Source organism: Callithrix jacchus, chromosome 15 (assembly GCF_049354715.1).
Source record: "Callithrix jacchus isolate 240 chromosome 15, calJac240_pri, whole genome shotgun sequence".
NCBI classification, from domain to species: Eukaryota; Metazoa; Chordata; class Mammalia; order Primates; family Cebidae; genus Callithrix; species Callithrix jacchus.
Window position 1 is genome coordinate 56,030,759 of NC_133516.1, and position 25,564 is coordinate 56,056,322.

At 36.6% G+C, this 25,564-nt stretch overlaps 1 protein-coding gene across 2 annotated transcripts in view; it reads right to left on the reverse strand.

Moving 5' to 3' along the window:
* Positions 1 to 5,618: 5,618 nt before the first annotated feature.
* Positions 5,619 to 25,564, reverse strand: part of CNTN3 (contactin 3) — a 332,442-nt gene continuing 312,496 nt past the window's right edge. For both annotated transcript variants that reach the window (XM_035276115.3, XM_054245874.2), the window contains 3 exons: positions 10,331 to 10,443; positions 9,559 to 9,727; positions 5,619 to 7,567 (listed from right to left, as the gene is read on the reverse strand). In XM_035276115.3, the coding sequence (XP_035132006.1) occupies positions 7,467 to 7,567; positions 9,559 to 9,727; positions 10,331 to 10,443 (383 nt within the window). In that variant the 3' untranslated portion in view covers positions 5,619 to 7,466. The remainder of the gene's footprint in view (positions 7,568 to 9,558; positions 9,728 to 10,330; positions 10,444 to 25,564) is intronic.

Sequence of the window (25,564 nt, forward strand, 5' to 3'; positions counted from 1 at the left end):
TGGTCTAAAGCACAAAGCAAATGAGTGACAGATCCAAGACTTGCTGGCTGATTCTGAGGTACATCATCTTTTTTTTGAGACAGTTTCGCTCTTGTTGCCTAGGCTGGAGTGAAATAGTACGGTCTCAGCTCACTGCAACCTCCAGCTCCTGGGTTCAAGTGATTCTCCTGTCTCAGCCTACCGAGTAGCTGGGATTATAGGCATGTGCCACCATGCCTGCTATTTTTTTTTTGTATTTTTTAGTAGAAATGGGGTTTCACCATGTTCACCAGGCTGGTCTTGAATTCCTGACTCAGGTGATCCGTTTGCCTTGGCCTCCCAAACTGCTGGGATTGCAGACGTGAGCCACCATGCCCAGCAGAAAGCACATAATCTTAATCATTTCCCAAACTCTCCTCTGTCATCATTCCTAAAATATAATTTATATGTAACTACAAAGACTAGATTGCGGAGCTCACAGCTCTGCATAATTTCCTTTCCACCAATATGTTGCTCAGATCTGGAAAATCTTCCCCCAGGCAAGTTCCCATCTGCAGCAAGTCACTGCCAGTTGCTTGGGAGCATTCTAAGTTCCAATTTCTCTCCTTAGCAGCTGGGGCTCATCCAGCATAGAAACACCTGTAGCCTGCTGGCTGCTTTTTAAACAGCATGGTGGCTGTAAACAGAATGCTCTCTGCAGGACTTAATGAGTCTCATGTGTAGACATATGAGGATGTGTTATTTTTAAAGAAAATTCTCTTCTAATGACTCTTCAGTGAAAGGTGAATGTCACTGAAAACAAGGGAAATATTTTCAATCATTATTACATTGGGGAATAGTACTTACACTTGTTTTCCCCTTTGCCTTTTCTTTAGACTCAAATCTTGACCCACACTATTGTTTTCTCCCACTTAAGATTAGTTCATTACTATGAAATGAATCTTCTGAGTGATAGAATGAGGCAACCAGATTCTTCCTCACTGTCTCCCCAGATCCTTTTCACATTTCTTACTGTCATCTTCTAGAAGAGGGGCAGCAAAAGGAAAATGGGCTTTTCCTATAGAAAGGGCTTGGCCAGAGTTTGCATAGAGACAAACTGTTTAATTTTTGAAGGGAGATGGATTTTCTACATATGGTGGTAGAAGCCAAAAAATCACCTTTAGAGCTTCCAATCCCTACAGGACCTAGTCTGTCATTCAAGGATAGTGGCCCTGGCACTTTGAGGCAAACTGCTCCATCTAAGAACATGAAAACAGTACTCTCTTCTCAAAATGGGCATCTATTAGACACTATTAACATGACTTCCTTATACTCAACATATTGCTCTTGCCAAGATTCTGAAAAATTCCTCAGCCCCTCAGGCTCTTCAGACTAGCATTCAGAACTTCTCTGCACCCTAAACCAGATTTGCTAGGTCAAGTGACTTATTTCAGCTCCATTACTGTAATTCATGAGGGATACTTCGAACCATATAAGGGCTTTATTCCCTTAAAGGCAGAAACATTCCTAAAACACAAGCAGCACTTTTTAATCTGTGATCAAACATCTTTCTAAATAATGTCCTTCTGAATAAGAGTGCTGGCTGTCATTTGTGGCAACATGATCAGATATTGGCCTTTTGGGTCCTGCTTTGAGAGAATAAGGATTACAGCCGGTATAGACGCAGCTCTTTTGTATGTCCAACATTGTGCTCAAAGCTCTATAAACATACTTTATTCCTCACAACTACTTGGGCATACACACACATATATATTTTTTTCGAGACAGGGTTTCACTCTGTCACCCAGGCTGGAGTGCAGTGGTGTGATCACAGTTCACTGCGACACTTACCTCCCAGGTACAAGCAATCCTCCTAACTCAGCCTCCTGAGTAGCTGGGACCACAGGTGCACACCATTATGTCTGGCTAATTTTTGTAGGGATGGGGTTTTGCCATGCTGCCGAGGCTGGTCTTGAACTCCTGAACTCCAGTGATCACCCTGCCTTGGCCTCTCGAAGTGCTTGGATTACAGGCATGAGCCACCACACTTGGCCTGAGCATATACCTTTTTCACCCTCAAATTTCTCTATAGCCCCTTTCCCCTGCTTTATCACTAAAATGTAAGGTCTCTGATGGAAGACTCATATCTCTAGTCCCAAGACCAGTGATTCTTCTGAAACTCTGGATGAACAATCTCTTTTTAGATGGATACTGTTATGTGTATTTGACAATAGACTCTTAAACAATGATACAGAATTTAAAGCCTAATAACAATAATATTATCAAGTTAGACCATGCTATTGACTACCCAAGTTCCAAGCAAGGTATGATAAAAGTGTTTTGTGATTAGATCATGCGATTCTTCATGACAATTCTCTGGGTCAGGTCTTTTTATTGGTGCCATTTTAGGGCTGAAGATTCTTTGTCTTGGAGGAATTCACCTGCTTGCCTACGGTCACACAGTTAGGGACATGGATAGGATTCCAACCCACATCTATGACTGGGAAGAAATCTGTCAATTTTCTCAATGCAGATGGCCTATATTTATTTCAAATAAATTTTATAATGCCTCTTATTCTCCTAATCATCACATGTTATTATTTCTAGAGGAAGTACAGAAGGAAAAATTAAGCAAACAAAGTAAGAGATAGTGAGAAAAAACAATGACAAATCCACGGGTTTAATTCAACAAATATGTACTGGGCACATAAAGATAAGCCCTGCACAATAAGTGAGTGAAATATTTTCAATCATAATTATGTTGGAGAATAGAACTTCCACTTATTTTCCCCTTTGCCTTTTTTTAGACTCAAATCTTGACCCACATCCATTGTTCTCTCCAGGGATTATGATCCCGATGAACATTTAACTGCACAATCTTTAAAGTTTAGCTTTGGATGAGAAGCCAATTTTGCCTGGATGCTTCAGAAATGCTAAACAATCATCACATTGAATGGACATTTTCGACTTCCTCATTAGCCAGTCTAGATATACATTTTACATTAGCTTTGTGTCTGTCACATTCTACTGTCAAATGCCAAACTAAGGCCACTAATTTGCCATCCTTACCATTAGTCTCTGTATTTCCCAGGTAATGTCCAATTATACAGCATCTAATTCTTCATCTTCCTCACAGTATTCATGATCAAAATAGAATTCTCAGGCTCTAAGATAATTTTAGCAGGCAGAGTAAGAGTAAAGAATAAGAATGAAGACTGACAAATAACAGATGCATTATTTTCTTACCAGTTTAATTCAATATGCATGCATTAATTCTCCATGCAAGTTCAAGAGGTAATTATCACCTACAAGTAAAGCAAGACATGTTAAATTAGGGCACTGGGTTCAAATAAAAACAGTAGAAAAACCTAACAATTTAAATGAACCATATCCCAATCTGTTTACATATTTTCTTTCAAAAGAATGGTACAATTTACTAATTGCTAATTGTGTAATTGCTGCTGTGGGTTGATTTTACCTCCAATATTTACTGAAGTGTATCTAAATTATAATGAATATCAGTGCAATTTTCATTTTTAAAAAGGGTAAAATACTTTAGAAAAAATGAACCCAATTAAGATTAAATAAAAAAAGGCGGCATTATGAGAATATGAGACAGCAGGGGGGATTTTAATTGGGAAAAAAGAACATGTAACATCCTAATCATTTTGCATTCTATTTATGTCACTGAATTAAACTGTTTGGTTTTCATTGAAAATGGTGAAACTATTGAAAATCAATATACACCATCTTCAAAATAAAAAAAAAAAGTATAATTAAAATTTAGATATTTGTATACTATTTATTTAAGTAATTCTGGATCTGAGTCAGTTTTAGCTTGGACAGCTTTCCATGTGAGAAATATAGAGAATATCAAAATTTACAATAGCTAAAGGAAGAAGTCACCAATTTTTAGTTTCCCAATTTAAAATATGATAAACAATAGAACAAAGTACACTACAAATTGATACTAGGGATGCTTACTCACAATCTCTAAATCTGGTAAATCTGATTTCAAGCAGGGTTAAGAGTCTAATCATACTTAGAGCTCAGAGGCTGCAGCCAAAGTGTGTAGGTTAGAATCCTATTTCTCTAGGATGTCCGTGTGCAACTTACTTAATTGCCCTGAGCCTGCTTCCTCATCTGTAAAATAGGCTTGATAATGGACCCTAACTAATGAGATTTTAAAAATTTTATCTTTTAACTCTTTATGGAGAGGAGGTCTCACAATGTTGCCCAGGATGATCTTGAATTCCTGGCCTCAAGCCACCCTTCTGCCCCAGCCTCTCAAAGCACTGGGATTACAGGTGTGAGCCACATGCCCCTGCCATTAATGGGATTATTTTGAGGATTGATTTAGCAAATACAAAGTGCTTATCTCAGAGTCTGGCATGGAAATATATGTTATTTAACATTATCAATGTTATAATTCAACAATAAAATAATCTGATTCCAGAATCGCTTTACCCTATCTTCTAGCAACTCTTACAAACATAGTTTTTTTTTCTCAGCAGAATGAGATCTAAAGAAAGCTTTAAATTTAAAAGCAAAAACACCTTCAGGGGTATGTCTCCTGTCTTCCATTGTATATATTTGCCTACTGATGGGAAGATGTTGGCTTTAAGCATTCACACACATTTCATTCACTATCTCTCAGGCATTGATGTAGGTAACACCAATCACTTCAGTTCACAAGAGAACACTTCAGCCAGCACAGAGTTTAGCATTGGCTGAAGATCTGACCATTGTGTGAGGAAAATACTATCATGGCCCCCATTGTGCAGACAGGGAAACAGACTTAGAGAAGTTATGGACCTTGAACAAGATCACACAGCCAGAAAAGGGCAAAGGTGTTATTTAGAAGGCAGTATGACTCAAAGCTGATTTTCTGATTTTGCCATGCCAATCAGCCCTGCCTTCTACAGGAGAGAGGACATTGGCACTATTTCGGTACTATAATCTGTTTTTGCATATTTTCTGGGTCATTCTCTTTCATTAAGGTGTACTAATGCACCCATTACCACTGTGCTTAAATCTAGAATCACACACACTCACACTCAGATACAATCCCTATAACATAGTTTTTCCATTTAATTTTCCTGCCTTTAAAGAAAATTTTCAATTATTATGTAAGAAAATGATTGATATTTTAGCTGTAATTTTTCTTACATCAACAATAACATTTAAAATGTTTTAAATATTTAGAATATTATCACAAGGATTATTTAAAAGTGGATATCATTTAAATAATTGATATTACTTAATAATTTAATATTTGGTTTTATAAAATTTTATTAATAAATTTTATTTTATAAAATTGTATTAATATATTTTAATTAAATATTTGATATTATTTATTATATATTATCAGATGAAATTAGATACTATAATTCTGTCATGCGAATTTTCTGCTTCCCCATTCCCCCACTTCTCCCCACAGCTGAAATACCGGTAATGTACAAGTCATTGTTTCAAATTGCTGGTTTTACTGAGTCAGTAGGGTATAAAAATATTTTTAAATATCCTGTTAAAAGATGGAAAAGTTAAATGCTGGCTCAACATTTAAGAAATGACAGCCTTAGCATAATTATTATGGTAGTCTCCTATTGCCCCTGTAAGATGTTCTGTTTGACCATACCACAATTAATACTGCATACACATTTGCTTGTAATAAATTTTATTAGAATAGAAAATAATACATACAGATAACCATAGGATACACACACAGGAATTGAAAGATAAATTTTATACTTTTCAATATGAAACAAAGTACATATCTCATGGAGATATATTGCTAGAAACAACATGAAACAATAGAGCAATCATCTTGAAAACAAAAAGTATAGGAACATATTATAGGAATTACTAAATAATAAAAAGGTCCAACTTTATTACATGGAGCATAAAATACAAGTATTGGAGAAAATGTTTCCCTACTTTTTGACTGGAAATAACAACCGTCATATGAAATCTACTAGTCATTCAGATTGTTTCCATATATACAGTATATAAGGACCTTATAGAGAAAGTTATAAATATTTATTGATTTTGTGTATGACGACTTTATCTTAAATGTAATCTCTAAATGTAAAATAGTGCCTTACGGTGATATCAGAATTGCCCTAATTTTTAAATCTTTCTTGATATCTGTACTGTTTTCAAACTCTGATATCATTGGAAACACGAACAAGTTCCTGCAAAATGTGAAATTGGTAGGAAAGAGGTAAAAAATTGATTTTGCAATGTTGAATACTCAATCTGCTGATTTTAATTTATTCTTAATATATTGCTATGAAGTCATGTCTTCAACAATTTTTTGAAAACCACATATTGAAAGACTTAGTCATACATATCAAAGTCAGCAGCATTGCCTTGGTTCTATTACAAATTTAACTCAGGAACTAAAAAGCCTGCCAGACTCACTCAGATGGTGGGATTTCATTAAAAAACCATCTCTGCCATCCAAAAAGAGAGGGTCCCTTAATGGAACTGGAAATTGAAATGAGGAATTGTGTGGATTTTGTTTAATATTTGGGTTGAGATTCAGGTCATTCCTGACTTTTTCCCCTAGGTTTTAATAAAACCTGAAAGCTTATTCATAGCTGTGAAGGAAACAATTCCTTTTTTAATTTAAAGAAACTTTTTTTTTTTTTAGAAAGGATAAAATGTGATCATTTGAATTTTAGAATATAACTGAATGAAACAGAATAAAGCTTGAAAAACTGGCTGGTCTTCAATGATTTTTATGTGATTAAATAAATTCATACTAATATTTTGCACAGATCCATTGCATCTGCGGTGACAAAGAACTTTCACACTTCCTTCTTTATCTTTTAAAAACTAATTCATGGGGCAGAGGCTGTTCAGATAGGTACTATTATCTGCATATTTTACAGAGGAATAATTGAGGTACAGATAGCAAAGTGATTTGTAAAGTCTCACAACCATTTAGCAGTATACCAAACCAAACATCATCCTTCTAAGCCCCAGAGTAGCATTTTCCAACAATATTCTTTTGAAACACATGCCACTCCCCTCCAACAAGATAATTTTTTAAAATGTATTTTTCATCCTGGGGACTTAAATCAGAATTTCAAAATGGTACCAGTTAAGTCTTCCAAATAAAGTTATTATAATGGGAAAACTGCATTTGAATTAAATGAAAGCATTTTTCAATGTAAAAAGAAATTCTCATGTGTGTGTGTACATGTGAGAGTATGAGTCTTTATCCACAGGCAGTGCTTAAACTCATAGCTTAAGAACATTTATATCAAAAGTCTAAAGTATGTAATATGTAAATTCCTTTGGTTTATCAAGTTAATATTAAGGCATTTCAGATTCCCTTAAAAGGATTTATTGTGTTTTTAATTATATTCATATTTACCTATAATGAAGTAGAAAGTTAAAAATAAGAGTTGAAAAAACATGCATAATCACTGCATTTCATGAAAGCACTTTTTTTTTGGTAACCAATTAACTTTCCAATAAATAATAAAAAGGAGTTAATATCACCACAGGGCATTTACAATAAAGAACAGGACTATAGGCATATAACTTGACATAGGGTGGACATTTGAGATGGCTGACGTGGATCCTCTTGCATCCATATCTGTCAAAGATGATGAACAGCTCATTAATAAGGACTGTACCAATATGTAATCAAGGTGCTAGAGACTGGATATTTGTGATGTTCCCCCCAAATTCCTTGCTGAAATCCTAATCTTCAATGTCTGAGTATTAGGAGGTGAGGGCCTTTGAGAGGTGACACTGAATCTGCCAGCAACTTGACCCTGGACTTCTCAGACTCCCCTCCAGAACTGAGAGAATTAAATTTCTATTGTTTATAAGCTACCTGTCTATGTAGTTTTGTTATATAGCCAAAAGGGAGTAAGACACAGAGCAAAAGCAGTATCTCTCCTAACAAAACCAAATCACAACGTGAACCTATCCTGGCACCACAAGCTGTTATTAGCCTTCATTTTATTTATCAGTATAGCATATACTAGCTGCCAAGAGTAGCTATAAAAACAGTAATATGTTTAAGTTTTCTTAAATGATTCTAGGCTTTGTTCATCTACTATTATTTAACTTTAATTGAAATTGGAAAAACAACTTAATCATTTTGAAAACAATTAAACTTGATCACAAACAACTTTGAGATAACTCACTGGTTTAATTAAAGAAAGCTTCATTGGGCAAGGGTTTGAAGAGTCTATGCTTGTTTCTATTTTGTGCATTTCCAGATAAAGTATTACGCATAATATAAAACATCGTCTTTTTAAAAAGCAATAAATAAAAGCTCCACTTTCATAGAGATGGCCTTGCGTGGTCACTTGCAAGCTCAGCAAGATGGCAGATGTCAGATGAAAAGGCTACTCTTGACTCAGCAGTCCTAAAATGCTAAAATAATGTCTGTCCCTGCAAAAGCCCAGATCTTATTTCTTTTAAAATTGCCACTTTGCCAATATTGTAATGTTAACTCTATGCCTTGCACAATTCAGGGAACAAGAAGCACATATTCATTATTTTAAAACTTTAGTTAACAATAATAAACTTAATTTCTAGTTTTACTCTATTGAAGTGCATATAGTTTTAGAGAGTTCTGTAGTCCAAGATGGCTTTTGTAGATTTTACATTGCTGAGCTTAGTTCTGAGATAAGCAGTTCCTGTTTTCTTAGTATAGCTTTGTTTGTTTTAGTCTAAGTATGGCAGTCTTTACGATTTTACAGAAAGATAGAATTCCTCCAAGTTTTCGTATTTCCCTTTCCCTTCAGTTGCTAACGTCTGCCATTTTGTTTTTCAACATTAAAGACGAAAGTGTCAGTCCTGATTGCCCAATAGTGCAGACTAGGCCATGCTAAATGAATGGAAAGAAGGAACAAAATCATTTTTGCCACTAAGAACTACAGAATAATATATGAAGTCAAAATGGGCTCTACAATAGTTAAACTGATGCCAGAAAACTCCAGAGCTGCAATTTAAAAGTGAAAATAAAATTTATTCTAGCATTGGCATTTGATAAAATATACATATCAAAGTCCGTTTCCAACTCTAAACATGCAATTTCTATAGTAAAATAGGTTTTATTTGGATTTGGAAAGGAAAAAGAAGTATGAACCTCCTTGGAAACGAGAAACAGAATTTTTAAGGAGTCTTTTAGTTTGGCATAGGGAAGTGGTTTAGGACTTTGACAATGTTAATCATTCTATCTAAAGAATTTATTAAGATTTATCTATAATTCATAGGAGGTAAATAACTAGACTATTAAAGATCTTAAAAGAAATGCTTAAGGAATTCTACTTTTACAGGAGATCCAATGGCAATTTTAACTATAATTCAGAATAAAGAAAAATAATCAAATTAATGAACTTTGGTAAATAATTTTTGACATCTTTCCTCATGCCCTCATTTTTTTCTGCCCTATTTTGCAGCACTCTTGAGGGGATCCTCTTGCCCTCATCTTACCTGCCAAAACCGTATTGGCCTTTGGATGAAAGGCTTGCTGGAAAGAAAGAATGGAGAGAGGGACACTGATTGACTCACTGTGGGGGATGGTAACACTGACGTCAATAAAGTCAATTACGGCTTTAACCAACTTACTGGTTATTCGTGGAATCCTGATCTGTTCACTACTGGTCCCATCCCCTCCATCTGTTGTGGCCTTGACTTCAATAATGTAGTCCTCTTTAATGGGCAGCAAAAGTTCTGCTGAAGTTTTATTTGTGTTCAGCACTTGCGCATTATTTTGACTGCTAGTCCTATAGAAAACCTAAAACGCACGAAAAAATACACTTACTTGTTATATTGCCCATTGTTGTTTTCTTCATAGAACTTGTCACTCTGAAATTAACTTATTTTGTTATGTAAGTTAGAATATAAGTCTCTTTCATGGCTGTAACTGTAAGTCTTATGTTAGAGGTTAACACATGGTGGAACCATCAGGTTCTCAAAATCGGGGAGGCTGGGGAAGAGTGAACTCTCCCATGGAAGAGCTCAGCTGGGTTGCACATTTCTGAGGCTGGAGAGATAAGGCAGGGCCATAGTGTATGAAATTTGAATGCCTGATCCTAAAGTCAGAGCCAATTATTTTTAGTTGTTTCTTAAGCAGTAACCATCAAGAGTTGCAAACTAACACACAATTTAGAAACATTGTGTCCAAAATTTTTACTTGAGCAGAATTCTTTCACTTGAAACTATATTTAAGAATACATTTTGAAAAATTACCCATTTTATGAAAAGCTTGGTATCTTTGTCAAAATTAGATTACAGAAACCATGTCATCAACATTTAGAACAACTCACTTATACCTAGCTTCTCTTGAAAAGTACTGCCAAAAGTAGGAAAATGAAGCATCCCAAATGAGAAAACTTACTTTATATCCTGTTACTTCCGACTCATTCTCCATGGCTTTAACTTGCTCCCAATTAAGTAACACTTTAGTATCTGTGGCATTCCAAACAACATTTCCTGGTGGCTGACTGGGAGCTTGAAGTGCAAAATGAAAAATTAAAACAGACTGAAGTACAAGTAATATTTTACAAGGAGGAGATGATGGCTATTAGAGGAAGCCAATGGAAGTAGAGCGAGATGCCTTTGGTAATGCTTGGTTTAACAGATGAAATCAGAAAAAATAACAGAGTATATACGTTTTCTTTTTCTTTAGAGAGGCCTTTCATTCATACACCAAACCCATATGACATGAAATTTATCCATGTAACAAACTTGCACATGTATCCCTGAATCTAAAATAAAAGTACAAAAACAAGGCATTTCAATTAATGTATGAGATAATCTATTTTATCATACTCATCCTATAATTTAGGGCATTTCACACTTACTGCGCTTCTATCTCCTTGAAAACACGTTGATAATGGAGATAAGGAAATTCCTTTATCTATCCCTAGAGGGCTGCTTGTTGAGAAGCCTAAAAAGGAAGGTGGAGGGACCTATTTTGACGCATACAGAGGCTGGGAGAAATTGCCAAATGAGCAGATTACTGCTGTGTGAAATGAAGTGTACATGATTCTGGAGCCAGCCTTGTATGATAAGATGGGTAATATGTGAGGCAATCAAAAATAAGAATTACTTAGATTTGTTCCCATGGAGTAACAGCTCTACACACAAAAAATTGCAAGAGAGGCTATATTTTAAAGTCTTCATTTTCCAGGCTTAAATCAATTTTTGAGAAAAATAAGGCAAAACACTAAAAAGTTAATGAGAATCCCATTAGGGGATTAATAAAACTCTCTGAGGTTTCTAAACTTAGATTCATAATTTAGTTCCTTTCCATGAACACTGCATTGTAAACTCATGCTAAGGGGTGAGGGTGTTAAAGGATGAGCGATAGCATTAATCAATAGCAACACAGAGAGTGCACTGGAAAAATCAGTTTCTTGTCAACAACAACAACGAACATAATATTATTCATTCATCAACAGCATCACAATTGCCCTCAGTGTTGAAATATGTTATATTTATAGATTTAACTACAGAATGTGATTTGGCTAACTGAATTTGTAATGGAAAAAATGATCTAAGAGATTGGCTACCCAGAGAAATTTCTAAACATCGTTGACTCATGCCATAGGGGAAATATAGCTGAACTTACAGATAGGAAGAACTCAAATACATTTACAAGTCTAATGACACCAAACAAGATTGCATTCATTCTCTGTGGATTTCTTTTGCTTATTGTCTCTTTTACCACTATTCTGTGTTGCCTTTAAAATTCTGTGATGTGGGCATTCACAATGAGTTCAGGTCAGCTAAGACTATCTGAGCTGCAATGCTCTAATAACAACAACAACAGAATTATAGGAACTGCTTAGGGTTGAAATACTAATGACCATGTTCTGGTTACTCAAATAATATGAATGTACAATTTTTAGAACATTTTCCAAAGCCAGTGATTCCCTGTGGCCTAACAGCACTGTAAAAGGACAGGCTTGGTTTGGTGAAGCTGAGATAAACCACAGCATGGTTTGTTCTAACAAAAGGTGTGTGTTTGGAGGTCACAGAAAGTTTGAGTAATTTTGGTTAAATCACCTATGCCAACATCAGCCTCGAGGGAGAAACAACTGCAAATAGAACACCGGGGTTTATCTCATACAAGTCACAATACAGGGAGCTGAATGCGTTTAGCCTGAAATGAATACTTTTTGAAACGACAAAAAGGAAAAAAAAAAAAAAAAAAACAAGGAAAAGAAAGAAGAAATAAGGGCCTAATTTTATTCTTTTTGAATCATACTACTATTTCCTAAGTGTCACATAGTCATGTATCATTTTTGTCATGTTTTGCTATTTTAAAAAAAAACTTGGTTTAAGAAAAATTAAACATCTATTTTAGCTTCATCTCAATAATATTCACACAATAATTAGCTTGATATGCTAATTACATTTTTGGGCATTCTCTAAAATAAATTAATTTAATGCCTCAGACAAAAATTTTAAATTTAAAAAATGTTCACAAATGACTTTATAATCATCTCTTACCACCACTGCTAAGAATAACACTATTTGGGAAACCTTTGGACTAGATATACTTTCACTCATATTCAAAATGCTGTTATTGTTAGTAACTAATACTTAGTAAACATCTATGATGTGTTAGGCATTGCAGAATGTGCTTTAATATCATTTACTTAGTCCTCATTATATTGCATTATAATAATGCCCATTTCTGTACATACATCATCTGGACCCAGCGAGTTAAAATTTAAAAAGATTGTATAAGCATGTTCATGACAGCATTATTCACAATAGCCAAAGGTGGAAGCAACCCAACCGTCTATCAAAAGATGGATGGATGAACAAAATGGGGTATTTACCTATAATTTCATATTATTCAGCCTTAAAAACGTAAAATTTTGACATATGCTATAACATGGATGAACCTTGTGGACACTATGCTAAGTGAAATAAACCAGATACCCTAAGACAAATACTTCATAATTCTACTTATTTGAGGTATTCAAAATAGTAAAAAATTCCTAGAGATAGAATATAAAACGTTGGTTGCCGGAAGCTGGTAGAAGGGAAAATGGAGAATTGCTTAATGAGTATAAAGTTCCAATTCTGCAAGATGAAAAGCATTCTAGAGATCTATTGCACAGAAATGTAAAATACTTGACACTATTGAACTGTATGTTTTAAAATGGTTAGTATGGTAAATTTTATGTTACGTGTACTTTACTACAATCAAAGGTTTAAAAAAGCTTGCTAAGATATACAACTAGTAAGAAGTATTATGTGGATTCAAACTAGTTCGGTTTAAATCCTGTGCCCCTTGAGAGGATTATGCTTCTCTGCCTAACTCTCACTATGTTGGCCTTGGCTATGGAACTTGTGTAGGTGGCCTACTGCATATAGGCCTTCTCATTGGCATCCCATAGACATAGGACTTCACCACATGACTTGCTTCAACCAATGGAATGTGGGCAAAAGGGAAATAAGCCACCTCCAAGTGGCAGCTATAAAAATCACCGAAGAGCATGGTTTGCTTTTCTCTCTTTTCTCTCTGCTATGAGATTGACATGTCTCAGAGATTGGCTCCCCATTATTCTGGGTTCAGGAGTGAAGACAGAATGGATTAGATCTGAATCTCACTCATGATGAACATATAGTATGAGTTGGAAAAAAAAAAAGTATAGTTTTAGGCCACTGAGGTTTAGGGGTTTGGGGTACCTTAGTCTGCACTAGCCTGATCTGATATAGCTATTAACCAGTAGTTTAGATAGCTTTGAAAAAACACAATGAACTTTTGTAAAGGTAAGGAGTCAAGCAATGAAGCAGGAATGAGCAGGAGACAGTTGACAGCCTAACTTCTGGGACTCCTAATTTTACTTTTTGTATTTGAATCCATGTAGAAGTGGAACCCACAATAGGCTGACTGAATTCCAAATTTTAGTGGACCTAAATTGATGGTCTAAATTTTGAAATTTTTTAGAAATATTTGTCAACATTCACATCCTACAGGTTTTTCCTGTCAATTTCTACTGTTGGCAGCATGCTAAAGTAGAAAAAAACTGGTAAAAACTAATTCTAGTAAAATGTGACATATCACTAGATTTATATCACAACACTAATCGACAGGATAGATATAATTATTTCAGTAATTTTAAGTGTTATGTAACAAAATAACTTTCTCTCTAGAGGTTTTTATTATGGTTGTTCCTTAAGCACCCATCATGATCCTTTGTGCACTTGATTTTCAGATTCCTCAACATGAGCTTCATAGATTTTACTTATTCTGCAGACACTTGACTGAAGACAAGTGATTACTATCATATAAACAAGATTAGATGAAGCTGGGAATATAACGCATGTTTATCCACAGGAACATGGCTAAATTGTGGTGTTCATCACAATGGAATATCATCCATGGGCAGTTATAATACAGTATACAGGTAACCAAATACACAGCATAACCTCCACTTTATAAGAGAAACTTTCAGAGAACCAAAGTCTGGAATGAAAGAAAAATAACATCAATCATGGTATTTCTGAGTGAAAGTATTATGAGTGATTTTTTCTCTGTAATTTCTTTTTCCCCCAAATTTTCTACAATGAATGTTTTCCATTATACAATAAAAAGTAGAAGCTGTTAAAATAAAGAATATTATTGCATGGAGTTTTCAATGGTGGTATCTCGTAGTGGTAACAGTGAAGCTGGCATTTACTTTCAAAATATGAAATTTTAAGAGCATATGCTTGCTGTGATAATTATGCAAAACCCACTATGTTTCTCAATTTTTTTTTTTGGCCACCTGATGGCAATAAGGTGACTTACATGATGAAAAGTTGTTGTAACCAGTAGCTAAAAGTTACACTTTGCACTTAGACTTCACTTGAGATGACTATTCACATTTGCAACTAAGTTGCTTAAACATGGGGCATTGTGCAAGGATTATGTAATCAAAAGCAAAAGCCAATTCTGTGCCCTCCTCGCCTCACCAATAATAAGATACAGTTGTTTTGGAATCACTGAAAACTATTATAAGCGGATCTAATTTCTTTTCTTTTCTTTTCTTTTGAGACAGAGTTTCGCTCTTGTTACCCAGGCTGGAGTGCAATGGCGCAATCTCGGCTCACCGCAACCTCCGCCTCCTGGGTTCAGGCAATTCTCCTGCCTCAGTCTCCTGAGTAGCTGGGACTACAGGCATGTGCCACCATGCCCAGCTAATTTTTTGTATTTTGAGTAGAGACAGGGTTTCACCATGTTGACCAGGATGGTCTCGATCTCTTGACCTCGTGATCCACCCACCTCAGCCTCCCAAAGTGCTGGGATTACAGGCTTGAGCCACCGTGCCCGGCCAAGCGGATCTAATTTCTTATCAAAAGAAAGTGACACGATGTTTTAAAGCACAACAAAAACATCTACGTTTTAACTCATCTGAAGCCCAACCTACAATGCCAGGCAAGGTCTTTCTTTGATTTTTGGTTTCAGTGTCTGGAAACTTCCTTGATCAAAAGTTCTCCTTTAGATCAATTGTCTAGAGCAGGGTGTCCAATCTTTTGGCTTCCCTGGCTCACAACAGAAGAAGAAGAACTGTTTGAGGCTGCACATAAAATGCACTAACACTTACAGTAGCTTATGAGCTTTTAAAAAAATACCACAAAATAATCTCAGTGTTTTAAGAAAGTTTACGAAATTGCGTTGGACTGCATTCAAAGCCGTCCTGAGCTACATGTGGCCCGCTGGCTGTGGCTTGGACAATCTTGGTCTAGATCTTGGTCACGGGCAAGAGGGACAGATTTTCAAAAAAGTGCCCAGGCTCTTACAAAGTAAAGTTCCTAAGTTTTACACATTTACTTAGAGATTTTACCTGATTCTGTATTGGCAGAAACTTCCAGTTTGAGTACGGTAAAGTTTAAAATTATATTGTTATATTTCTTCAGAATTTACAAATCCAGGAATAACTGTGCTGAAGCCCATAGACAAGGAAAAAAAACCTATTAAATCTAAGGAATGTACATTAACAGGCGTGTATTCCATTTATCATATGCGTGATTTTTGGTATGTCATATAGAAACATGATTAGGTCACATGCACTGTGGGATGTGATGCACAGAAAAGCCAACAAATAGCATTCAGTCACCTGCAGAAAAATTCCCTTTTAACCTTCCCATGGCTTGAAGAAAATATTAGACTGGGGTCTAGTAGGTCTTTAATATCCCCTCCATACTAACGTCACAAACAAAGAGGGAGTGGGCTTGGAGATTTCTATAGGCAAGAAAATGTTCCTAGCATTTTAAAAGGAGGGTGGCCTATTTTTCATTGTACTTATTAAACTTATTATTTGTATTATTAAATGGTATTATTAATTTTTTCATTGTATAATTAAACTTCTTATTTGGTTAACATTTATTTATGGCAATAATACTGGCCCTCCATTTCTCAGATAAAATGTTAGTTTCCATTCTTAAAAAATGTATCTAAAAATAATAGGTCAATTTTTAAGAAAAAATAGTAGGTAAATGTTAATAGAAAAGGGTGAAAGAAATGGCAAACTAGGTGGATCACATATGAAATTTGGGAAACTTTGCAATAATGTATATCCTGAGCCAAAATCTAGACTGGACGATTATATAATTAAGTTATATATATGAAAATTTTAGAACTTCCAAATTATTGTTTGATAAAAACCCACTGAAATACTCAGACTCATTTTTACAGTGCTTGCCTTATTCACATTTCCTTTTCACTTCCTCAAGACACACCTACTTGGAACTGATCATGGTAAATGGGAGGCAGGGCTAGACTGCAGCTCTGACTCAGATGCAAGTGTGGAGCCTTGCACTGTGCATTTTAGCTCCAAAATGACTGGAGGAATAAAACAGGAACACAAGACGACCCAAAGACCCTCTGAAGGAAGTGGATTGCTCCTGCAAGGCCCAGGAGACACCCCAAATACTATGAATGCTCAAACTGTGGAAGTGGGAAAGAGAGGTCCTCCACTCCCAAACACAAACCCCAACTGGGGAAACTGAGGACAAGTTTATGCAAGAAGATTCTGACCTTACCTGGAGCTGAGAGCTGAGTTACTTTAGAGAGCTGAGTAAAATACAAGGGTAGAGAAAGCAGTGGAAGTGGCTCTGTGAGTTAGCTGGGTCTCCAAGCAGGCCATTCCCACCTGGCATCACAGGGGTCCTTTGGGTGAGCAGAGGCATGACCAAAACACACAAGGAGAAGGAAATCTCCAGCTGAACTCTGTAACAATTTGAACTGGTTGAGAAGCCTCCTGGCCAGAACTTGAGAGAGGGAGTCAATGCGGTGTGCAGATTTCACAGGTTGGGGAAGAAGTAGGGCCCTTTCCTTCCCCAGCTGGGAGGTGAGTAGCCTGGGGAACCTTCTCATCCCTGCCTGCCCACTGCTTGAAAACAGACTTGGTGCTGTCAGTGAGGACATGGTGGGAATGAGACCAGACCTTTAGATTGTGTGGGAGTTGCGTGAGGCCTGTGACTACTGGCTTTCCTCTACTTCCCGTACAACCTGAATGACTCAGCAGAGGCAGCCATAATCCTCCTAGGTACATAACTCCATTGACCTGGGAACCTCACTCCTATCCCCCACAGCAGCCACAGAAGGAGAGTCTGAGCTCAGTCACACCTAGTCCTGTCCCCACCTGGTGCTCCTTCCCTACCCACCCTGGGTAACTGAACACAAAGGGCATATGCTCTTGGGAGTTCTTGGGCCCTGCCCACCAATGGTTCCTCTCCATACTACCATAGCTGATGCTGTCTAGAAAGCACCACCTTGCAGCAGGAGGCCAACTAGCACAAAAATAGAGTACTAAACCAACAAAGCTAAGAACCCTCACAGAGTCCATTTCACAGTGCTGCCACCTCCACTGGAACAAGTGCTGGTATCCATGGCTGAGAGACTCATAGTTTAAAATGGTTTACATCATAGGACTCTATGCTATGCAGACAACCCCTAGTACCAGCCTGAGCCTGGTAGACATGCTAGGTGACTAGACCCAGAAGGGAGGTAACAATCACTACAGCTTGGTTTTCACAAAGTCACATCCATAGGAAAACAAGGCAAGTATTATATCAAGGGAACACACGGTGAGATAAAAGAATCTGAACAGCCTTCAGCCCTAGACTTTCCCTCTGATAGAGCCTACCCAAATAAGAAGAAACCAGAAAATCAACTCTGGTAATATGACAAGACAAGGTTCTTTAATACCACCCAAAAAATCACACAAGCTTACCACCAATGGGAAAATTGAGAAGAAATTCCTGACTTACGAGAAAAAAGAATTCAGTAGGTTAGTTATTAAGCTAATCAGGGAAGCACCAGAAAAAGGTGAAGTCCAGTGCAAGGAAATAAAAAAAATAATACAGTGAAGTGAAGGGAAACACATTCAATGAAATAGATAGCATAAATAAAAAACAATAAAAACTTCCAGAAACACTGGACACATGTATAGAAATACAAAATGCTCTGGAAAGTCTCAGCAATAGAATTGAACAAGTAGAAGAAAGAAATTCTGAGCTATAGGATAAGATCCTCAAATTAACCCAATCCAACAAAGACAAAGAAAAAAGAATAAGAAAATATGAACAACATCTCCAAGAAGTCTGGGATTATGTTAAACAACCAAACTGAACAATAATTAGCATTCCTAAGAAGAGCGATCTAAAAGTTTGGAAAACATATTTGGAGTAATAATCAAGGAAAACTTCCCCAGCCTTGTTCGAGACCTAGACATCCAAATACAAAAGCAGAAAGAACACCTGGGAAATTCATCACAAAAAGATCATCACCAAAGCACACTGTCATCAGATTATCTAAGGTTAAAAAATGAATTTTAAGAGCTGTGATACAAAAGCACCAGGTAACCAATACATAAAAACGGATCAGATTAACAGCAAATTTCTTAGCAGAAACCCTGCAAGCTAGAAGGGATTAATGGCCTGATCTTCAGTCTCTTCAAACAAAACAACTACTATCCAAGAATTTCATGTCCAGTGAAAATAAGCATCATATACAAAAGAAAGATATAGTGTTTTTCAGACAAACAAATGCTGAGAGAATTTGCTACTACCAATCTGCCACTACAAGAATTGCTAATACTGAGGTGGACTGATCACAAGGTCAGGAGATTGAGACCATCCTGGCCAACATAGTAAATAAAACCCTATCTCTACCAAAAATACAAAAAATTAGCCAGGTATGGTGGCACACACCTGTAGTCTCAGCTACTTGGGAGGCTGAGGCAGGAGAACTGCTTCAAGCTGGGAGGTGGAGGTTACAGTGAGCCAAGATAGTGCCACTGCACTCTAGCCTGGGTGACAGAGTGAGACTCCATCTCAAAACAAACAAACAAATAAACACACACTGCTAAAAGGAATTCAATCTTGAAACAAATCCTAGAAATCAAAAGAGAACCTCTTTAAAGCATAAATCCCACAGGATCTATAAAACAAAAATACAATTAAAAAAAAAAACAAGGTACACAGGCAACAAATAGCATGATGAATGAAATAGTACCTCACACCTCAATATTAACATTGAATGTAAACGGCCTAATTCTACTTAAAAGATACAGAATTGCAGAATGGATAAGAATTCACCAACCATCTGCTGCCTTCAAGAGGCTCACCTAACACATAAGTACTCACATGAACTTAAAGGGCTGGAAAAAGGCATTTCATGCAAATGGGCATGAAAAGCAAGCAGAAGTAGCTATTCTGATATCAAACAAAACAAATTTTAATGCAACTGCAGTTTAAAAAGACTAAGAGGGACATTATATAATGGTAAAAGGCCTTGTCCAACAGGAAAATATCACAATCCTAAACATATATGCACCTAACAGTGGATGTCCCAAATTTATAAAACAATTACTGATAGACCCAAGAAATGAGAAGGACAGCAACACAGTAATAGTGGGCGCCTTCAATACTCCATTGACAGCACTAGACAGGTCATTAAGACAGAAAGTTAACAAAGAATCAATGGATGTAAACTATACCTTGGAACAAATGGACTTAACAGTTATATACAGAACATTCCATCCAACAACCACAAAATACACATTCTATTCAACAGTGAATAGAACTTTCTCCAAGACAGATCAATAATAAGCCACAAAATGAACTTTAATAAATTTAAGAAAAATGAAATTATATCATGCACTCTCAGACCACAGTGGAATAAAACTGGAAACAGACTCCAAAAGGAACCTTTAAAACCATGCAAATACATGAAAAGTAACCTGCTCATGAGTGATTATTGGGTCAAAAATGAAATCAAGATAACCTCACTAAGAAATTATATGGGACATATTGCAACAGACACCACAAAAATACAAAAAATCATTCAAAGCAGCTATGAACACCTTTACTCACACAAAATAGAAAACCTAGAAGAGATGGGTAAATACCTGGAAAAATACAACCCTCCTAGCTTAAATCAGGAAGAATTAGATACCCTGAACAGACCAATAACAAGCAGCGAGATTGTAATGGTCATTAAAAAATTACCAACTAAAAAAGTCCAGGACCAGACGGATTCACAGCAGAATTCTACCAGACATTCAAAGAAGAATTGGTTGCAATCCTGTTGACACTATTCCACAAGATAAAGAGGAAACCCTCCCTAATTCATTCTTTGAAGCCAACATCACCCTAATATGAAAACCAGGAAATGACATAACTGAAAAAGAAAACTACAGACCAATATCCCTGATAAACATGGATGCTAAAATCCTTAACAAAATACTAGCTAACAGAATCCAACAACATATCAAAAAAATAATCCACCATGATCAAGTGGGTTTTGCACCAGGGATGCAGGGATGGTTTAACATATCCAAGTCAATAAATGTGATACACCACATAAACAAAATTAAAAACACAAATCACATGATCATCTAAGTAGATGCAGAAAAAGCATTTGACAAAATCCAGCACTGCTTTATAATTAAAACTCTCAGGAGAACTGGCATACAAGGGACATACCTCAATGTAATAAAAGCCATCTATGACAAATTCACAGCCAATTATATTGAATGGGGAAATGTTGTAAGTATTCCCTCTGAGAACTGGAACAAGACAAGATGCCCACTCTCACCACTCCTCTTCAACTTAGTATTGAAAGTCCTACGCAGAGCAAGCAGACAAGAAAAAGAAATAAAGGGCTGATGATATGATCATTTACCTTGAAAACCCTAAAAAGTCCTCCAGAAAGCTCCCAGAACTAATAAAATAATTCAGCAAAGTTTCTGGATACGAGATTAATATACACAAATCAGTATTTCTTCTATATACCAATAGCAACCAAGCAGAGAATCAAATCAAGAACTCAACCTCTTTTACAATAGCTGAATAAAAAAACAAAATAAAAGCAACAACAACAACAAAAAACATTTAGGAATATATATAACCAAGAAGGTGAAAGACCTCTACAAGGAAAACTACAAAATACTGCTGAAAGAAATCACAGACAACACAAACAAATGGAAACACATTCCATGCTCATGGATGGCTAGAACTGATATTGTGAAAATGATCATACTGCCAAAAGCAATCTACAAATTGAGTGCAATTCCCATCAAAATACCACCATATTCTTCACAAAATTAGAAAAAAAAATTCTAAAATTCATACGGAACCAAAAAAGAGCCTGCATAGCCAAAGCAAGACTAAGCAAAAAGAACAAATCTAGAAGCATCACATTACCTGATTTCAAACTATATAAGGCTACAGTCACCAAAACAGCATGGTACTGGTACAAAAATAGGCACATAGACCAATGGAACAGAATAGAGAACCTGGAAATAAACCCAAATACTTAAAGCCAAGTGATCTTTGACAAAGAAAACAAAAACATAAAGTGGGGAAGGATCCCTTTTCAACAAATGATGCTGGGATAATTGGCTAGCCACATGTAGGAGAATGAAACTGTATCCTTATCTCTCACCTTATACAAAAATCAACTCAAGATGGATTAAGGACTTAACTCTAAGACCTGAAACTATAAAAATTCTAGAAGATAACATTAGAACAAACCTAAACATTAGCTTAGGCAAGAATTTCATGACCAAGAACCCAAAAGCAAATGCAATAAAAACAAAGATAAATAGCTAGGGCTTCATTAAACTAAAGAATTTTGCACAGGAAAAGGAATATTCAGCAGAGTAAACAGACAACCTACAGAGTGGGAGAAAATCTTCACAATCTCTTCATCTGACAAAGGATTAATATCCAGAATTTACAACAAACTCAAGCAAATCAGTAGGAAAAAAAACCAAACAATCTCATGCAAAAGTGGGAAAAGGACAGGAACAGACAAATCTCTAAAGAAAATATACAAATGGCCAAAAAATATATGTAAAAAATACTCAACATCACTAATGATCAGGGAAATACAAATCAAAACCACAATGCAATACCACTTTCCTCCTGCAAGAATGGCCATCAACAAAAAATCAAAAGACAGTAGATGTTGGTGGGGATACAGTGATCAGGGAACACTTCTACACTGATGTGGGAATGTAAACTAGTACAACCACTATGGAAAACAGTGTGGAGATTCCTTGATGAACAAAAGTAGAACTACCATTTGATCCAGCAATCCCACTGCTGGGTATCTACCCAGGAGAAAAGATGTCATTATACAAAGGAGATACTTGCACACACGTTTATAGTAGCACAATTCGCAGACGCAAAATAGTGGAACCAACCCAAATGTCCATCAATTAACAAGTGGATAAAGAAACTGTGGCATATACAGATGATGGAATATTACTCAGCCATAAAGGGCAATGAATTAATGGCATCTGCAGTGCCCTGGATGAAACTGCAGACTATTATTCTAAATTAAGTAACTCAGGAATGGAAAACCAAGCAGTGTATATTCTCACTGATACGTAGGAGCTAAGCTATGACTATGCAAAGGCATAAGAATGGTACAATGGACTTTGGGGACTTGGGGGGAAGGTTTGGAGGGGTTGAGGAATAGGAGACAACAAATGGAGTGCAGTGTATATCGCTTGGGTGATAAGAACTTACTCATGTAACCAAACACCACCTGTACCCCACTAACCTATGAACAAATATAAAATAAAATAAAAAATACTAAAATAAAAGTCACAACAGTTGAACTTACAGAAATAAAGAGTAGAAGGATGATTGCCAGGGGCTGGGAAAGGTATGAGGGGTTTGGGGTGGTGGGGGTAAGTGGAGATTAATGGGGACAAAAAAATAGAAAGAATGAATAAGACCTACTATTTGATAGCATAACAGGGTGGTTATAGTCAATAATAACTGTACTGTACATTTTAAAATAATTTAGAGTGCAATTATGCTGTTTGCGATTCAATGCCTAATGTTTGAGGGGATGGATACTCCATTCTTCATGATGTGCTTATTTCACATTGCATTATCTGTATCAAAACATATCATGTACCCTATAAATATCTATACCTACAATGTACCCACAAAAATTAAAAAACAAACAAATAAATAAAAGAAAGTTGTATTTTTTTAAAAGGCACACCTACTTGATTTGTTTAAATTCTGGTAACTGATTTTGGCTCCACTTACATGGATGAGCATTTCATTTAGAAAAGCAAAAACTAAAATGCAAAAGATATTGTATCATTTGGTATTCCTCTATTTCTCCAAGTGCACTCACACATACAATAATTAGTGAAGACAAAAAAAAAGAGTACCCTTATTCCAAGGGAGTCTGGGCATGTGTTCCAGGCCAGGCCAGGCCAGTTTTTCTCACAACTGGAAACGATTGGTTGTTCACCCAAAATAAATCAATGAGAAGCCTACTTAGTTCTGAGTACAATAACCAGCAAGAAGCTGCCCACCTTTCCCAGTGTTTTTGGCCAAGACAATAGTCCTCTTGAGGTGCTGGTGGCAATCTTTCTACCACAAAGAGAGAACTTGGTTAGAGTGATGCTGCCATGGAGCAGAGACGGTGATGGAGAGTGTCACTGTTCAACAAATACTTACTGGGACTGACTGATTACTTAAACACTGGAGTAGAGCTCTGGGGACAGAGCAATGATCAAACCAGGCCAAAGCTCTGCCCTGAAAGAGCTGATGCTCTGGTTAAGATAGGATGGGGAGACAACGATGCAATGAGTACAAGATACTGTACATGTGATAAGTCTGAGACTATGCACAAGGATAAAGCAGGGAAGGAGAGGAGGGTGTCAGGAATGGTGGAGATGTAGTCAGGTCGCACCCAGGTGCTATCTGAGTGATGACCTGGAAGAAATGAGCGACTATGTTTTGTTGGTAATTGTAGGAAGAGCTTCCGAGATACAGGAGACAGTGCATGAAGAGGTCCTGAAGTAAAGTGTAATGAGCAAGGTGGAAAATAATAGGAAATGAGTCAGAGCAGAGATTGGGGAATGGACTGCATAAGGCCTCACTGGGCATTTTAAGGATTTAGCATTTATCTGTAGTTGGAATGGGAAGCAACAAAAGGTTCTGAACAGGGAGGGGACATTATCAGGGTGTCAGGACAAAGGCAAAAACAGGATGAACAGTGAGAGGCCATTGCCCTGATCTACAGGAGAGAGCTGGAGGCAGCTTGCCTTGCTGTGGCAACTGTGTAAGATGTGGTATATTCTTTTCTGTTTGTTTGTTTTTTTGGGGGGACAGGGTCTCACTCTGCTGCTCACAATGAAGTGCAGTGGCACAATCATAGTTCACTGTAGTCTTGATCTTCCAGGCTCAAACAATCCTCCCACCTCAGCCTCCCAAGTAGCTGGGACTACAGGCACATGCCACCACATCCAGTTAATTTTCTTATATTTTTCTCTGACTTAGCATAGTGAGACAGAGTGTCAGTATGTTGCCTAGGCTGGTCTCAAACTCCTGGGCTCAAGCAATCCTTCCACCTTGGCCTCCGAAAGTGTTGGGATTACAGGGGTGAGCTCCCATGCATGGCCGGAAGTGGTAAATTCTTGATAAATCTAGAAGTAAGATTTAGTGTAGGGTATGAAAGGAAAACACTAGAGGGTGACTGAGATTTTTGGCTTGAGAAACTGAAACAATGGAGTGAAATTTATGGAAATGGGGACTATTCCAGAAGAGAGAAGATTTAAATGGGCTGGAAGGAGCAACCAAGAATTCAGTTTTATTCCATTTGAGATCTTACTACGTGATTCTGGTGGGTGTTTGAGTGTCTGTATCCATTCATACTGAATGTCAGAATTATCACTTGACTTTTTGATGATACAAAGCAGAATATTTATCCTATAGATTATTTCTTGCAAACTCTGAACATAATATTCTCAATGTTTCTTTTTAGAAACTAACACATCTTATCATTTTTAAGCCATCTGAAAATTTTCCTCGTCAGTCCCTTGAGATAGAAGATGCTGTTAAGAGTTCGCTCTCTTTCAGTGGCAAATGACAGAAACCCATCTTAGATTACTTAAAGAGGCTAATTAGTGTTTAACTTAAAATGCTTTCAAAAAACACAAGTATTTAGATATCAAAAATTAAGTGTTTAATGGAAGCTACAGTCTTAACTTGAGAATCCTTGTGTTATTTTACATTAATCAGAAATGCCACCTAAAATCTGTACTGATTTAAAGCCATGCATACAAAATTCCATAATGATGAATAC